Source organism: Schistosoma mansoni, chromosome W (assembly GCF_000237925.1).
Source record: "Schistosoma mansoni strain Puerto Rico chromosome W, complete genome".
Taxonomy (NCBI): Eukaryota; Metazoa; Platyhelminthes; class Trematoda; order Strigeidida; family Schistosomatidae; genus Schistosoma; species Schistosoma mansoni.
The window spans coordinates 34095714-34115210 of NC_031502.1; the positions used below are offsets into that span (position 1 = coordinate 34095714).

At 32.8% G+C, this 19497-nt stretch overlaps 2 protein-coding genes across 2 annotated transcripts in view; both read left to right on the top strand.

Moving 5' to 3' along the window:
• Smp_157840 (putative transcription factor ap-2 gamma) overlaps window positions 1-8102 on the top strand; it is a gene marked incomplete at both ends in the record, with an annotated part of 32541 nt that extends 24439 nt beyond the window's left edge. Inside the window, 2 exons of the mRNA XM_018789458.1 lie at window positions 7913-8060; window positions 8099-8102. Of these exons, the coding sequence (XP_018654899.1) occupies window positions 7913-8060; window positions 8099-8102 (152 nt within the window). The remainder of the gene's footprint in view (window positions 1-7912; window positions 8061-8098) is intronic.
• Window positions 8103-17513: 9411 nt separating this feature from the next.
• The window catches only part of Smp_066050 (transcriptional enhancer factor (tef) related), a gene marked incomplete at both ends in the record, with an annotated part of 23079 nt that continues 21095 nt past the window's right edge, over window positions 17514-19497 (top strand). Inside the window, one exon of the mRNA XM_018789459.1 lies at window positions 17514-17757. Within this exon, the coding sequence (XP_018654900.1) occupies window positions 17514-17757 (244 nt within the window). The remainder of the gene's footprint in view (window positions 17758-19497) is intronic.

Here is a 19497-nt window from a genome sequence, read left to right on the forward strand (position 1 = left end):
GGAAACATGAGACAACTGTATGATACAACAAAGAAACTTGCTGGAAATTACCGTCAACCAGAAAGACCAGTGAAAAACAAGGAAGGCAAAGTAATCAACGATATTGAAGAACAACGAAACAGGTGGGTAGAACACTTCAAGGAACTCTTGAATCGACCAGCTCCACTGAACCCACCCAACATCGAAGCAGCACCCACAGACCTCCCAATCGATATTGGCCCACCAACAATTGAAGAGATCAGCATGGCCATTAGACAAATCAAGAGTGGCAAAGCAGCGGGACCAGACAACATTCCAGAAGAGGCACTGAAAGCAAATGTAACAGCAACTGCCAAGATACTCCACATCCTCTTCAGTAAGATTTGGGACGAAGAACATGTACCAACAGACTGGAAAGAAGGACTTCTCATCAAGATACCAAAGAAAGGCGATCTGAGCAAGTGCGACAACTACAGGGGCATCACTCTCCTCTCAATACCAGGAAAAGTCTTCAACAGAGTATTGTTAAACAGGATGAAGGATTCCGTGGACGCTCAACTTCGAGATCAACAAGCTGGATTTCGTAAGGATAGATCGTGCACAGACCAAATCGCAACTCTACGTATCATTGTGGAACAATCAATCAAATGGAATTCATCACTCTACATCAACTTCATCGACTACGAGAAGGCATTTGATAGCGTGGACAGGACGACACTATGGAAGCTTCTTCGACACTACGGCGTGCCTGAGAAGATAGTCAATATCATACGGAACTCCTATGATGGACTAAACTGCCAAATCGTCCACGGAGGACACCTCACCGACTCGTTTCAAGTAAAGACCGGTGTTAGGCAAGGTTGCCTACTCTCACCGTTTCTCTTTCTCCTGGTGATCGACTGGATTATGAAGACGTCAACATCTGGAGGAATGCACGGGATACAGTGGACAGGCAGGATGCAGCTTGACGATTTAGACTTCGCGGATGATCTGGCTCTTCTATCACAAACGCAACAACAAATGCAGGAGAAAACGACCAGTGTAGCAGCAGCCTCAGCAGCAGTAGGTCTCAATATAAACAAAGGGAAAAGCAAGACTCTCCGATACAATACAATATGCACCAATCCAATTACACTTGACGGAGAAGCTTTGGAGGATGTGGAAACCTTTACGTATCTGGGCAGCATCATTGATGAACACGGTGGATCAGATGCAGATGTGAGGGCGCGGATCGGCAAAGCAAGAGCAGCATACCTACAGCTGAAAAACATCTGGAGCTCAAAACAATTGTCAACCAACACCAAGGTTAGAATTTTCAATACAAATGTCAAGACAGTTCTTCTGTATGGGGCAGATACGTGGAGAACTACGAAAGCCATTATCCAGAAGATACAAGTGTTTATTAACAGCTGTCTACGCAAGATACTTCGGATCCGATGGCCAGACACTATCAGCAACAAGTTACTGTGGGAGACAACAAACCAGATTCCAGAGGAGGAAGAAATCAGGAAGAAGCGCTGGAAGTGGATTGGGCACACTTTGAGGAAATCACCCAATTGTGTCACAAGACAAGCCCTCGCATGGAATCCTGAAGGTCAAAGGAGAAGAGGAAGACCAAAGAACACATTACGCCGAGAAATAGAGACAGACATGAGAAGAATGAACAAGAACTGGAAAGAACTAGAAAAGAAGGCCCAGGACAGAGTGGGTTGGAGAAAGCTGGTCGGCGGCCTATGCTCCATTGGGAGTAACAGGCGTAAGTAAGTAAAAAAAGTAAAGTACATATACGTTAAAAATCAGGTCATTAAATAGCTTATTTAAACTACTACCCTCATTCTTGTAGGAATTGTTTTACATAGGTCCTGTAATCCTTTCACATTTCCATTTATTTTACTAACTTGGTATGATAATTTAAAACTTCTGTCGTCTGAGAAATAAATGCAGCTTGTCTACATTAGTGCAGAATAAAAATACAACTATTTTATACTATTTTTTATGTTCTTTTGCCAATCAGATTAAATTTATTTGCATGATGTATTTAGAGTTGTTCAACTAGAACTACTCATTTTGTAGGGAATATGGAACCATCTAGTGAATCACTGTACAGCTGTCTTACCTTTACTTTAGGCTTTTATAACAGTTCAAATACGAACTGATTAGAGATGAAAACTAAGGAATCATGGGTATGTACTGTTGACGATTCCCACAATAGGACGAAACGACCGTCCGGTGCTTCTTCAGAGAATAAATAATCTCTGAAGAAGTGACTTACACTGAGTCACGAAACGTCAGAAAACCTATTTTTTCTACTCATCGGGATATTACAAATATATTATTTATTTATTTATATGGGATATTAGAAAAGATAACTTTTTTTTTGAAAAATCTACCCGTTAAAAGTAGTATATATTAATGAAGACTAAAAATTTTTTAATTTATTATTAATTTATAAAATTATTGTTTATTTCTTCTTCTTCTTTGTTTATGTATCAACGATAATTTTCTACATGAATTAAGTTTAATGGTTTTAGGTTTAATTTTTCATTTTTTTTTTAGATTTTTAACACATAAACTTTACTGAATAAAAGTAATATTCGAGAAAAAATTATAAAAATTTTATGGTTCATTTCATTGATGGTGCCATTGTACAATGAGATTTTTTCCTACTATTTCCTTTAATAGAATATATGAGAACTATATAGATAAACTAAGATTTATTTATAGAAGGCGTAAAGAGAACTCTGGTAAAGAGAAAAAGAAAGAAGGTTAAACTAAAACCCAATGGTTAAAATAATTATTAGGTGTCAATTAATCGTCCATTAAATTTCCTTATTTTTCTTAAGGAATATTTATTATTATCATTCAATTCAGTGCTCTGTTTTTTACGTTAACGCGCGTGAAATGTTACCTGATATGTTAGTTGGTATAACTCTATCGACAATGTATCCTGAATCTACACTTTGTTGTAGCTGATTCTCTTTGGTAAAGGATATCTGTTATGTTGATTATTAGTATTTAGTACGAAATCTATGTGAAGGACTTCCTTCTGATTGCATTCAATTATTCACCTCCAAACATAGGTCACTACAATGTTAAGTTCTTTGAACTAGTAGTTACAGGGTAAATATATCATAAAAAATTGATTAGGGCGTCAGTTAATATTCATTAATCAATCCTGAAAGACGAGATCACATTTTAGCTTAATGTGACTTTGGACACTATAAAATCCACTTGACTTTAACGTAACATTTATGATTCATAATCATCGTCTTCGTATTAATTTAGTGTAACAGATGACATCAATTTTGTATTGATTCTGACTCAAAGCTATTTTTGTATCTTCACTGTGACGGTTATATACGACGCTCATTTACCAATCATTGAAGGCTGAGTAAAACTTATTCACAAACAAGTATATTTGCTTAAAGTGATTGTCATGATTTTTTAATGATGAATTAAATATTCTCTTGTTGTTAATTTTTACTCTTTTTCTTGTCGCATTAATCTCACTGTTTTCTTATTCCAAATATCAATTTCTGGGATTACAACAATTGTATTTATTGATAAAAGTGAAGAACTATGGATCTTTTGATCGGATCTTGTTAGTTAAAACTATACAAATATCTTTCTGTCATATACTAATAGATGTTATAGTTTAACGATCTAATAAATAGTTTATAAGAGATTTTTTCTAGTTATGACGTCATTACAAATCAACTCGAAGGTTTAAAAAAGATTTGTAGAAATCATTTTTCTCCAAAACTTTATCTAATCCGTTGATCATCAGTATAAAGTTGTGGGGATTGTTAAATACCATTAAATCATAAATTGATTAATGTTAGACAACTACTGAGAGTCAGGAATCCATATACATCTGTTTCATCCTAGTATAAAACTCCTCGGATGTGTGCGTTTACAACCCTGTACACAGGAATCAAACGCAGGACCTTCAGTCTACTTATATTTGATGAAAAACTGCAATTCTTCCTCTTACTTACAAATTAATTCGCTTAATATTGTAAATAAACAAAAATGCTTAGTGTTTTCAGTAAATGAAAATGTTGATGATTATTAGTTAGAGTTATTTAGTTTTTATACGAATGTTTATTTTCACCACTAAAAACGTGCATTCACCAAGCTTATTCTTTCTATATGGAAATCTGCACCGTTTCATCTAAAATATGTATCAGGTGTATGGTAAAATAAGTTTTTTTTCATTTCGTCATGAAAAATGTGGCTGTCTATTCCTCATAACTGTGCTTATTTTCTTTGTGATGGCTTCTTCTTACAAAATAACTTGATGTATCTAGAGTCAACAAGTGTATAACTTACGGAAACATAAACGTGGAAAATAATATGGATTTGCTTATAATCCTTATAATACCTCAGTAGTATTAAAGGTTCAGTATTTTAAAAGAACCGCAAACTCTGAAAAAACTCATTGAGTTTATATTCTGTAGATAATTACATAACAATATACACTATATTTGAAGGGAGAATATGTAGTGTTTAAAATGTTAACAACATATTTACAGTCTATTGGTTAGTTAGTATTTACCAGTGTTATGTTGGTCTAATTTATTGGTGATGATAGAATTCTATCTCATAGAATGAAACGCAAGTAGAAAGTTACTCAACAATAACCTTCAATCATCTGACATCTCAATTTAATATATGCGATGCTTCATCACTTAGCTTGACGATCACATTATAACCTACTCGATAGAATTTGATTAGCACTAAAAGACTAAACAAAGATGAAATTTGGTCACTACTCAGTGACCAATTGATGAAAATTAACCAGTCCTGTAGGAAGTCAATCGCTACCCAAGTACTTCATTTGTAACGTTCAATACTATGAAGTAAAGAGACATACGTTCAAATCTCACTGTGAGCATCAGTCCTCTCATGCTTTCAGTAACACCATACTGACAAGTATCAACTAACACGAAACTTAGGTTCAGAATTTCCTTAAACCACTTAGTATCAATAGTATATATACTTCATTTGGTTAGTTTAATATTTATAACCCTAGTTTCAAACATTTTCTGACTAATATGTTAATTAACTTAAACATTTCATAAGAAATTGTAAAATACAGTTCCCATGGAAATTCACTTTTAATAACAGAACATTGTACATTGTTTCTAACAACATCAATTACTTTTTTAATGCATAATAAAGTTCATTTAAAGTGTATAAAATTAATTTTTTTTATAATTTAAAAATATAAAACAAATTAACCCCTTTAAAAAAATATTGAACACCTCTTTTTTTAATTTTAGTTGTTATCTTAATCATTAGATAACTATGAACTAAAAAGAAAAAAATTTCTTTCAGAAAAAAATTGAGGTTAAATAAGGTGAAAATAAAAGAGGACGGTAGTTATAGTAATAATAGTGGTGAGAATAATAATTATTATTATTTTAAATAATAGATTACTGTTAACCACTATTCATCTGAATGACATATTATGTAACACAGTACTAAGTTCAATTGTTATTTTTTTGTTTTTCATATACCTATAATCCAAAAAGAAAAAAATGTTTTATATAGTTAAGATCATGAGTCAATTGAAGCTAGACCACCATGGAAAACCTGAAAACTGGTAGGTTCTGGGTTCGAATCCTGCGAGGCGGGATCGTGAATGCGCACTGCTGAGGAGTCCCACAATGGGACGAAACGGCCATCCAGTGCTTCCAGGTTTTCCATGGTAGTCTAGCTTCAATTGACTCATGATCTTAATTATATAAAATTACCAAAATCTCCACAAAACCCCCTTGTGAAAAAATGTTTTATTCACTTATTCTTTATGATTTGCAAGAAATATATAGGAAATGTAATGATAACTATTTCCTTTTCTTAGATGTTTGAATTCCATTAGTCAACAATTACCATTTCTAAATTTAAGAATCTATTTCAAAATTATTCACTAGTTAACAGATGGTTTTTCTTTAATTGGATAGTTCACGAGCATTAGTGCAAATTCAATGGGATTTTTGTTACATATTGACATTAACTTAACCATAATGAGAATAATATAGGTATTACCACTGGTAATGGATAACTATATTACTAATTTGCAAATTAACTAATGATCGAAATGTAAACCATTACACTATGACTTACTAAATTAAAGACACAGTAGATGATAGAGTATATAGATGTCATGGAACTTATGCGGTACAAACTCATTGGTGTACATTTTTGGCGAGCTCCAAAGTGATGTTTCGTATTGTTTGGATGATTGAAATGTGTTCATAATGTTACTTATAAACTCATTTGGTCTTTATATTTTAACTAATAGTAAAAACGAAGTATTCTTTAATACTCAAATGCACAGAAAATTATTTTTCTTCACATTATTACCAACCTTAGCGTACTGATAACAATCTGGATCGTGGCTATTCAGTAATTGTTTAGAATCAGATTGCTATAGTAAAGATAGACTCTACTGTATATGATCCCATCCTATCTCATCCATAAATATGTGTATACACCCTAACACACGTTTCCATCAGTAAAACTAACGATTCACATAATCTATCATGTGTAATGTGATGAATTATCAAGATGTAATTTCCATACAAAGAAAGCATTAGTTACTAACCGGAATTGACTTTATTTTCTGAAAAAGAAAGATTTCAAGACAAAAAAGAATGAGATGGTTTATTTGTCATGATTTCATCAGATAGAATTTCATAACTTTAATTAATACTTGAAACAAAAATATTTATATAATAATGCGTGACTATACTAATATAATTATTATCATTAAGATTACATATAAAACAAATGTTTTACTCTCCTACATAATTGTACAGTAAAAGTTTACGATTTTCCCATATTGACAACCTGTCATACTGTAGAAACTATATGGTTCACTGGGAGAATATGTATGACACGAAGACTAATTTATTTTCCATAAAATTGTACACATTCAAAGATAGTTTTTATGTCAAGAGTATATCCTCAGTTAGTGTAGGTTAGTTTAGAAGAAACTGGAAAGAAAATGTTATGATAAACATTCTGATTCCTCAACTTGTGTCAGATTTGTGATTATTTATCATGGTCGGTTAAGCAACTAACTCACAGAAAATAATATTACTTATAATAATTGTTGCACTAGTTTCATGATAAACATCGATTAGTGAATTCTGAAGAATTTCGGCTTTCACCATGAGGCATTATTACTGTACTGTAAGAATGCTCTTCAACGCTCATGACAGAGTTTAAATGATTTAAATGATTTCTTCTCCGTTGGTTCTTTTCAAAAATATTCTGTTTTAGTAAGTGGAGTTGCTAGACCGATACTTAACCCTTTTTCTTTGTCCTGATTTAAAACTGGAAGTAACCCAAGAAGGGCTATAGAAAACATAACTAAGTATTTATAACTTCGTTGATTTAAATCATCTGAAAATATTATTTTTATGCTGTTATCGACGAATCATCTCATCAAGCAATATTCATAAAGTGATAGAGATAAAAATGGCCTAATGTTTCTGATATTTCTCTACCCTGGAATAGTTCTCTATTTTATTTAGTTAACTAAACAAACTAGTTGAAATGAGAGTATTGGAAGTTTAGATTGTGAATGATAATATTAGTTTCGATCTGAATAGTTCCATAATGTCTTCAAAAGTTTCTACGATAATAGTTAAATTTATGATCACAGATTTGTAGTTAAGGGCTTAAGAAAGTGATTAGCTTTGGGTAAATGAAGTTGAGAATATCTGTTGTTTTCTGAATGTTATTAAAATAAGTTTTATTCTATGTTTCCAAGAAAAGGCTAATTTTATTAGAGGATATTCATGCATCTTCAATTTTGAAGATGATTAACAGTACATCATAGTGTAGTTAAACGTTACTCATGTAGTTTGATAAATATTTTATTCAATTAATCTGTTTTAATACTTTTCTTTACTAAATCCAGGTGAGGCTATAAGAATGGCTCGTGATTTTAGTTATTTATGTGAAAATGAGTTTCCACATAGAATATGTGCTGAATATCTTTCACGTACTTTGAATGGATGTGATTACAGTGATATACAAAAGAAACGAAATCAAGTCATCTCAACAAAGTAAGTAAATATAACCATTCCTTTGTTTATCAATTTAGGTGACAATAAAACGAATCGAACTTTTAGAATTCTTCATGCAATTATATATTCGAAGGTATTCCACATCAAAAGTCTATATCATATAGAGCATTAACATAAAACCAAGTTGTCTTGAATAGCCTTCTCGATACAGTTTAGAAGTTTTCTAACAATCAGATAATCAATCTTTGAAATGTTACTAAAATAAATCACCAGGTCATCTTAACTATTAAACATAATTGTTAGGTTAGAAAACAATAATGTCTTTTCTATTTACCCGGTTATCTAACTATTTGTAATGTTTTCTTTATTATTCAATAAATATATTGCATAGGATAAAGTCAGATTTATCGGCATACATTTTCTAAAACATGCATGACATGTCAGTCTTTTATGACACATATAAAATTTGTTCTAGATGCAACTATTTGACCTATAAAGTACCAATGGAAATAACTACTGAATTAAGATTACTTTCCTCATATATCAATTTAAACAAATTATTTCTTAAAATTCAAAATACTATTTCTAGTAGTCATGAAGTTAGAGGTTAATAGTTAAACATCCTTATCATTATAACCAAAGATGGTTAGTGGCTAGCAGTGGAATCCAGTTTGATGCGCGTTTCGTTCCATTTAGGACTCGTCAGCTGGACGTACCCGCATCTCAGAGTTGATATTCATTCTGGGACTCGAACCCAGTACATTTCGTTTCAAAAGCCACTATCTATCTTTGCTTATAATGCTTGAGAATTAAGGCTATATCGTGGCAATAAGAGGCTGATCAATTGCAGTCTTAAACATCAATGGGAATATTCAAACAAACAATACCTAGTGAATTTATCCTTATCATTAGTTTATATGAACAATTTTGATTTCAAACACTTACCGGTTATCAGAACAAAATAAAAATGAGTATTTATGTCATTAAAGGTAATATGTACCAGAAATGTACAACAGTTTGAAAACTAACCTGTATAGATTATTTCTGTGTTAGTAGTAAGTAACTATACTGATGATATGTCTGTATTTCCTTGTTGGTATGAAACGAACAGATAAAAAAATTAGGGATACATTGTAATGTAAGTGTTGGATGCAAGTTATGCTCCTTGAAGCTTATCGTTATGATGGTCTATTTGATTTCATAAAATATTGAAATAGTTGAGTTGATTGAATCAATAACTTGCTTATGAATATCAGTTCCAAAACCTAAAGAAATAGATCTTAAAAGCGAAAACCATTGAACTACTGTCATACATATATAAGGGAATTAAAACCTTTATTTATGTATGTGATACTCAACTAGGATATGATTAGCAAGTTAGTAGTTAAGGATATGAACATATTAACTTCTATTTATCGTGATTAATTTATTGCAATGTTGAATGATAAATTGAAAAATAAACTAATTATATAATAATTTTATTAATTTATATAGACAAATGTTGGGTGAAATTACTGATTTATTAACTAAAGATAGAAGTCCACTTGCAGTGAATCCACTTCCATCAAATCGATCTACAAATTGTCTTGATGTTACTACACAAAAATCATTAACTCATTTCAGTCATATCACTCATGGATTTGGTGGTTTAACATTAATTAGTGCTTTAAATACATTTCAAACAATTTTATCAGATTTACTTAAAATTTTAAATAAAGATAATCAATCAATTATTCATCCTACAAATAGTTCAACTACATATACAGATAAACACACCCCTATAACTTCAAGTATTTGTCATCAACATCAAATACAACAATTTTCAAATAATACTATATCTAATACAATAAATGATACTCAAACACTATCATCATTACCACTGACAATTAATACAGATTCATTAAACAATCATAATATACAACGTAGAAAATATCTTATGCAACATATGAATGAGAATCATTCATCAGATATAAGAAATATTGTTTCTATGCAAAGAGGTAATTTAGAGAATGAAATTGAAAATGGTACTAGTTTGAATGGAGTTAGATAAAGTGAATAAACTGGTGATACAGATTACTCTTGCATTTTGAACAAAGTATTGTAACTAACTTACCATATATATATATATACATATATATATATATACATTACTATTATTACTATTATTATTATTTTCCCAGAGAAACTGTCAGATGAAAAATGCTGTAAATATATATATATAGTAATACAGTTAAATGAACTGACTATTAATTAAAAAACCGATTTATTTATTAATTTTAAATTTCCTTTTCATTATCTCAGTCAAAAACAAACCCAGATTACATTCTTCAATGTGGTTAATAATATTATATAATTGTTTTTTTACTTAGAAGGGTTCAAATATTGATCTAAGTTGACTGAATAATATCAAGAAAAAAGTGGTAAAAATAGTTACTAAACTGCATGACATTATGACTTACCTGATTTCGAAATATCAGACTCCCTCCCCAAAAAAAAACAGATTAGACTTTAATACAAAGGTTAGAGAAATTTTTTCAAGTCTAGGATCTTTCCCATCAACTAAGTTATATGTTGAATTGATAAACAGGGACATATTAATTTCTTTTCGCTTTGTTCTACTTTGAAAGTCAAGGTCCAAAACCTAATCTATTGTAATGATAGAGTTTTATTTAGTTATTTGTGTCTTAACGTTCACTGCATATAGAAAAACTAATTATTTGTTATTTATCTTAAGACATTAACTCGTATTTGGTGAAGAGGAGAAAATAGAGGTTAATGAATTATAACAATATATTTTCAAACATAAGGTATCATTGAGTAAATAATCCAAATTTTCTACTGTAATTCGATATTAACTTAAGAGATTAAATTTTATGTAAATCCACTATGTTATTACTACATAAACGGAAGCTAATTTAGTGAGGATCGTATCTTTGTAAGTAACTGTATCGAATCGGTTGAGTGTATTATTAGAAAAGTTTATACATATGTCTGTCATTTTGAGCTAAATACTGAGAAAGATGAAGTGACTATTGAATTAGTTTTTTACCACGATTATTGTTTATATACAATTTTACTACTTAACTTTTATTAGTAGTTCAAATAATAATACAAATTATTTATTCAGAGGACAGTTAGTGGAACCTGTTTGTCCCAATGTATCGCTTCAGTCTCGGCTATCTGCAAATGTTTCCCTAAAGTATTCAATTAATATCTGTGATATTAATATAATTTTCGTTTATACTTAGTATTCCATCAACACAAATCTGAAAACCCCTATATTACTATTGTCAATGTTTAAAACAGCTGCCCACCATTCTATGCTAAATTATATAAGAATATAAATAATAAGATCCACTAAAGCATCCTGGTTACCGGTAAATTTTGTCAACAGCCCTTACTGAAAGATAATTACACAGTGTGTAGTAAACCTTACAATCGTATATGAAAATTAAAGGATACTGTATTCAAATGGTTCTGTACATCACAAAAATATCTTCAATTGTTAAAATGCAAACAAATATCTATTTTAAAAAGTTTCATTGACGGATTTTAGGATTATCCTAAAGAGTGAAAAACAAAACCATTGATACTATGAATAATGAAGATATCGATATAACTACTCCAGAAACATCGATGAACATATAAATAATTCGTGCCCTTAGATATCTTAGGAAAGTAACACTTGCGTTACTACCTTTGTTTCTAGAATCAGGCCATGAATGGTTGTAATTCTCGTAAAATCAAGCATGTTTCTGTGTGTATGATCTGATTCTGTCGAGCCAGTCACTAACTTTGGTTGATTCTGGAAACACTTTTGTTTGTTTCCATGGGTACATATCTCTCTATGTTAAACTGTATATCACCCCACTGTTTAACAAACCACTCTCACTATTATTATGCCCTGTGAAAACAAAATAACTGATTGGTTTTACGTGCTGTCTCAAAGTTTTGATGTGAGTGTATTGTCGCTGCAGTAACAGTTAAGTCATTACATCAGCTTTATCTGTGAACTAGGCCAAAAACATTGGTTATGGAGATAATTGGCATCACTTAAGTTAGTTTGGTCTATGTAACATCCATTCTGGTTTAGCACCAGCTGACAAATTCATATAGTTGAGCAATTAATATGCTACTATTTCTGGATCAGTATAGTGGTTTTTTCTTGTCCACAGATTCTTGACCTATTTCAATGCACAATCAACCAGCATCAGATTTGAAAAGTATGACCACCACGACAATAGGTCATAAGAACGGACAAGCAGCATTTCATCTATTACGATCTACTGATATTTCTTCTAATACTTGAACATGGACTATTAAGGCCAGATCTCGGATCACACAAGTAAAAATAACAATATTCCTATAGTGTTCTGATAGACAACATAGTTATGGCTTTGCCAGATAACTAAAAGTGGAGTCTCGTTTAAATACTCTGACTTAAGTAAAAAATTAACAAGGCATGAATGACATTATTACATTTAACAGATTCCATAGCACTTAAGTTATCGCTCGTACCATCTGTTGAATCTAATTCACAGCTTTCAATCCAATATTATTGTAAAGCCGGCCTCATTGGTACAACTTGGTTATCGGGTTATTGTGTTTCTGATTATCTAGCCCAGTGGGTGAGCAATTATGAATTTGAAATTCTATGAAGAAGTCGTACTTATCTCAGTAAGTTCAATACAACTGCAAGACCTAACCACGAACTCAAGTTCGGAGTAAGCAGTGTGAAACTGCATTGTATTATTATCATAGGTTCAAACGCAAATTAAAATATTTAACTGTACAGTGAATGTAATAATTATTTACCACACCCGTCCCACATTGACCATCTGTCTATGTGTCCATAATGTGGTCTGAGTTTATTAGCAAATCGGTTGTGTCTTTCCATTTTTGTTCAGTATTCTGATTCATCTGAAATTCGAAATTGTCTGGAGAGTTATCAATAACAGTGGAATCATTAGGATTAAAATTGGAACTATCTATCTGAAATTCAGAGTTATCTGAAGGATAAGGATTAGCTGGGGAATGATAAGAGTTAGGATTGGAATCACTTGCTACATTAATTTTCACTTGGTCTATATGTCTGCTATGAACTAAATGATCAACTAAATCAAGAATCTTACCGTCTGACCACCCGTTTGCTGATCCATAGTCATTCCCTTGGTAAAACTGCACTTCTGATGATGTTTTGTTTAATAAATGAGTTTGAAGTTTTTGAGATTTAAAGAGATTGATCGGATTGTTATCTGTTCTTGAATGTTCTGCATTACTATATTGAAGCAAGAAATTATCAATGAATATTTCTAGCTCTTCTAGATTATTTGAGCTCACTGATGTGATAGCACTCTTTAAAGTTCTGACGAAATTTCTGCTAGGCCATTAGATTGAGGATGTTGTGTAGTTGTGAATATATGACGGCATTAAATGTCGGTAGGCTAGTTGTTAGTCTTTGTCCGTAAAGTGGGTTCCATTATCCGTTACTAGTACATTGGATACTTTTTTACTACTAACTATTTTCCTCATCGCCCTTTGAGTAAAGTATCCAATAGGAATGTTCGTTAGTACCACTTCTGGCCATTTGGAATGTGAATTAGTCGTAACTAATGCTTAATATGAGCTTAAAAATATGTCACAACAATCCGCATGAATACTTTGTCACGATTCATAAAATACAGGACAAGAATTCCAAGTAGGTTTGTTATACGATAGCTTATGTAAAAAAGCAGGAAACGTTTTGGTTCACGATCTGTATCGGCGTCAGTCTCAAGCCACTAGCAAGCACAATAAGAAGGTGATTTGATTTTCTCTGTACCCAGATGGGCGAGGTGAAGGTCATCTAATAGTGCAGATCCATGTATTTGTGGATGATTATTCTATCATTAAAGCACAGAAGGCCTTCAGGATGCGGTGATATATCTCACTTTTCGTAAAACCCAGGGAACTCTCACTTGCACCGAATATTCCAACCTATTTCGGAAGCATTTATGACAGTTCTAAAATACTTACCAGCATCCTTCACAAGTTCTGCCATGTAAACAGGTAATGATTTTGTCAACTAACAGACACTTTTATCGGGTGGTCTTCCCAAATATGAATCGCATGATAGAAAATCTGAATATGGTATCCTTTTAGATGCTCGGCGCTTAATGGTGAAATCATATGCACTCAACTCTGAATTCCATCCCTGGGTCATGGCAGCGGATGACCAATGAAGTGACTTAGTTGGACGGTAAACAAACTTTAACTCTTTGTGATTGGTTACAACATAGAAGTCTACATCTACCAAGTAGTTATGCAGTCCTTTTACTGCCCATACCACAGCTAAATCCCCCTTTTGGGCCTGAGAATATCCTTGTTCAATCTTGCTTAATCGTCCCGAAATGAAAAAAAACAGATTTCTCATTGTGTTATAAAATCTCAACTAACCGCAGTGGATTTGCATGTGTAGTAAGGATATGTTTTTCAGTTGGTAAAAGCTGTCTGAGGAAAGCCTCACTACTTAATAACTGTAAAGCGTTCCTTAGTGTATACTAGTGTTGCTCATATGCAACCTCTTTGCTAGAGACCAAGTCAAAAAGTGGAGATAATACGGCTGTAAGTTCAGGAATAAATCTGGAATGAAACTGAACAGCACTAATCCATGATCTGAGTTCTGAGATATTCGAAGGTGATGGTGCTCGAATCAATAGAGCAAAACGACTTATGTCAGGTCTAAAATTATTAGTGTCTACAGTATAGCCTAAGTAGTTGATGGGACTAAGTTGAAATTGGCACTCGGACGAGTTTACGGCCACATCCGTTCCATAAAAGTGCCTAAAAAACTTTAAAAGACATTCATTATACAACTTAGTATTTTCAGTATGAAGTACAATATAATCTTGATACGATTCGACACCATCAAGACGGCTGCTGATCTGATTTTTAACCTGGAACATCGCAGGAGAAAAGTCTATTACAAACGTTAGGGATTTGTATCTGAATGCTCCGAATGGTTAAATTATAGTAGTTGGCTTACCAGATCTTTTAGGTCAATTTTCGAAAAAATACCTTGACCCTCATAATTAATATAGAATATTTTTAGTTTCTTCGGTGGTACAACTCTGTTGAAATGGCCAAGTATGTGGTGTCAGGCGGTAATCACCACAAATTCTAGGCGTTTTTAACCTACCTTTAATGAATTCATTATGAGAGTAGCCCAACCGGACGATTCTACTGAGATTATTACCCCCTTTACAAGAAATTTATCTTGCTTATTCTCTACAGCCTCTTTTAGATCACATAGAATTAGTCTAAGCCTCAAAACGATGACCCTCTCTTTTGTTCTAAGTGTACTGGGTGAATTTACACTCCACTTACGGCCTTCGAACATTGCAAGACCAGATCTTTGATTAAGGCACCGTCAGAAGAATTAGTACGAGAGGAAATGAGTACGTTCAGCAATTTTAGGTGCCCTAACACAAGTACAGATGGGCCTTACTAACTAACTAAGAAAGGAGTAGTGAGACAGATATCCTTTTCTTCCCTCAGCGGAGTAATAACTATACCGATAGCTGATAACTGATGGACAGCACGGCCAGCAATTGCATTGCTACTCTATCAATAGTAGTAGCATAGTGAGCTGAAATGCTATTTCCCTTGAATTTATGTAAAAGACACCAAAAGTCAAATCATCCTACACCACCCCCCACTTCTCGGGGCGATTCTGTGGTGGGCTTCTTCCCCGAGTTACTTGAATCCATTCGTATTGCGAATAATTGGAATAATATAATGAAATATTACTAATCCCAACAAGTCTAGAACTTCAACAAGACCAAATCAAGAACTCTAATTCGGAGTGAGTCGTATAAAATTGTACTATATTATTATGATTGAATTAAACGCAAAATAAAATATTTAACCTTTCAATGAACGTATTAGTTACTCACTGTGGAAACTGCCTAATCAACTGCTACATCGAAGATGATTTCTGAGCTCCAGGCGTTTAGGATGTTACTAACGTAACTCTCCCATACTAAGCAACATGAGATAAATAATGTAAAAATGTTTGAAGTTCAGTGTGAGTATTTCACTTGAAAAGTGTACGAGTTTGAAGACGAAAAATTCAGCCCTTCTAAAAAGATCTCAATATTTAAAATAGGTTTCTAGTCAGACAAAGATATATCACTAAACCCAAGATGAGTGAACAAGCTACACTTTCCATGCAGATTCATCTTCAGCTTAACATGTAGATAACTGGTTACTGTATGCGTAGCATATTTTCATTATTAGAATTGTCGATGACTAAAAATTGTATAGCCTTACATTATACACTGATAACAATACATGTTCAACTTTGCAAACACATAAAAAAGACATTACAAAACAGTTAAAGCTCTTGTGTGATCCAATGCCTAGTGACAGTCATCAAAACCTCATCGGTTTTCGTATGTGTCCGTACAAATTATTGCGATCGTTTACCTAATTCATTTTCCATATGTATGAGCACCCTGCACACACCTTCTTGTGTCTGCTAGTTGTACTGAGTGTGTAATCCTATATAAGCTCATAAGACAACTAACATATATAAGATATTAATCAGTGATATAACGCTTCGTGAATAAATGAAACTGGGCACCAAAGTCAGTTGTTGTCCCAAAATGTCTAAGTTTTGTTCAAAACCTAGCTGTTACTAGAGTATGAAGTATTTAAGTAATCAGCGTTTACAGTGATTTGATCCTTAAACTCGTTGTGTGCTTTCTTCCATCTGTTCACGTAGCCGAGATCTTTTTGAATATATTCTCAGAATCATAGATTGCTGGATACAGTGTGAGAAAAACACAACTATCTGGATAACAAATTTCTAGCTACTGACTCAGTTAAAGCTCCGAGGTCACGATTTGCCTTAAGAACTCCAAAATGCGTATCAGACCCAAGTACTGGTGAATAAGTGGCTGTCGTTTAGTTGACGATATTTTAGACATTTGTTTACTCTTTGAAAACTACTCACTATGACCAAACAGATTAGAAATAACACATTCGAAACTTAACAAGAAATACAAAAACATACCGTCACAAGATAAGTGGTTTAAAGCAGGATGTAAAAATTTACTTGTTCTCGATCTATTCTGTTAAGGTTGAACCGGATGGTTACGATAAACAAACTCTGATTATTACTTGATAGTTATGAATTCACCGTGATCTGTGAATTACACACCAACAGATTTTTGGTGTATACATTTGCATACTAGTTTATCAAGTATGGTGAAAATGTCCGGATTCAGTATAAAAGAAGGCTTAATGGAATATTGCAACTGATCAGCTTACCATTGGTAAAACTGCTAGACATCCGAGAACATGTTTAACAAAACAACATCACAGAGGTCAGTATTCTTTGAAAGAGTTCCGAATCAAACTTCTCTTAATACAATGCGTTTTGTTTTAATTCGTTAACTACAAGGTTATACTGTGCGCAGATACGAGAAAAACGAATAAAGTTTGTCCGCTATGATTAAAAGTGGCGATTTTATCGAAAGACTAAATCAACAAAACCATGAAAATTCCAAAACCATCGACTTTAAAACGTATGGTTACGACATGGAGGAGGATGAAGAAGACCAAGAAACTAAGGATGACTCAAAAGACAGTGTATGGTCACCAGAAATCGAGCAAAGCTTTCGCGAAGCTTTGATTATTTATCCACCTTGTGGCAGGAGAAAAATTATTATTTCGGATGAAGGAAAAATGTTCGGTAACTTCCATTATGTGTGTTCGGTTTATTATTATGAACGGAAATCAATTTATTGCATATTTGTTAACATGTACATGCTAACTGCTGTACACAGCAATTACAAGTCAATGTGCATTGATTTATAACGTCAGAAGCACATTTCAAAAATGATTCCAGAATGTTCACTAAACCTACTGCTTATCTTTATTTCATCTTTATTGGGCATATGATGCCTATCACTACCTAATGCTGGTATTTTAAATACAAGCTTTTATTGTCACTGTGCATTTAACTATGTCAAAAATTTGGTAGTTACTTACCAATTAGGTTTATGGATTTGAAATTCTGTATAACTTTTAAAGCATATGGCTGGATGGCTTGTCTATTTTCAGAACCCAACGTAGACCAAGCAGGTATTTCTTAACTGTACCACGTTGTTTCTAAAGTATGGATACACCAGGTTCGTGACTCAGTTTCAATTTTTAACTTGTTTTGCTTTCCATTCGGACTTATGTACGTCGAAAGTCACTCTTGGAAAACAACCAGCCACCATATCTGGACACCCTTACAGCTCATGGATGTTCTCGTATCATTAGTTTTACATGTTTTGATATAACATCTATATAGAAAGATTGGTTCGATAACACTAGTTACATTATAGATACAAATGTAGATACTATGAGACTATAAAAGCTGTGTTACACAAAACGTTGTTTTAGCGTTAGTTTCATCCATCTATGAAAACTTAGTTTGCTAGGGGCTGTTGTAAAAGTCGATAACTGGGTGTCAAATAACTTTTTATGTGTCCTCAAACTACTGTGCTAGGTTCTCACAACTTTTTATCACGTGAGACAGAAAAATTGGATTGTGTTAAATACAAAATCAACAAGCAGCAGGGAAATTTTCGTTTGAACACTAGGGATAGGTTGACACGTGCATGAAGGCTTAGCTACAAGCGGCATGAGTTCCTCAAAATCCTATGAATCCGTTTCGTTTTTTCTTTGTAGACATAGATTATTTGGTATTCAAAATCCCAAAATTTATATTTTAGGTTGACCTTTTGTTTCTGAGGCATTACTTTCTCCGCTCTACTAGTTTTGCCAGAAAATCTAACAGCAATTATAATTTATTTGGGTTACCATTCATTAGCAGTGATATAAAGCTTTCTCCTAACATATAAAGAATATTGTATTTTGATTCTTTCATGAAAATAAGTGCTTCGAACACCAAGTAAAACCTTGAGGAAGTTATCTCTCACTCTCAAACTGCATTAATCAAAACAGATCTTAATTTGAGACTTTATCATTGATGGCATTTTATATATAAATAATAATAATAATATATTCTGAAAATAATATTTACAGAATTCACACCAGTTTACAGGCATGATCAGATTGATATAAAAAGCAACATCTAATGTAGAGAACAAACATGAAATATAAGTTTTATGTTTGCTTGTTTACTAATTGATAAGTAGTTTATATATGGCATATATCACGGCAAGCCAATGCAACACCAGGGAACTTGTCATTTTTTCTTAAGTGGATAGCCTGATGATTAATCAACGTTGTTCTGTAAGGTTATTTCCAGTGCCAGAGCGAGTTATTGATAATTATCTACAACTAGAGAAAGTGAGATAAAAGCAAAGAGCACGGAACAACAAAACAATGATAGCAAGTAAGAGGTTAAACATTTAAAGTTCCGATAATCGCACTTGTGGAGTAAGATACACTTGCAGGCGCTAGAGCATTTAATGCGTTT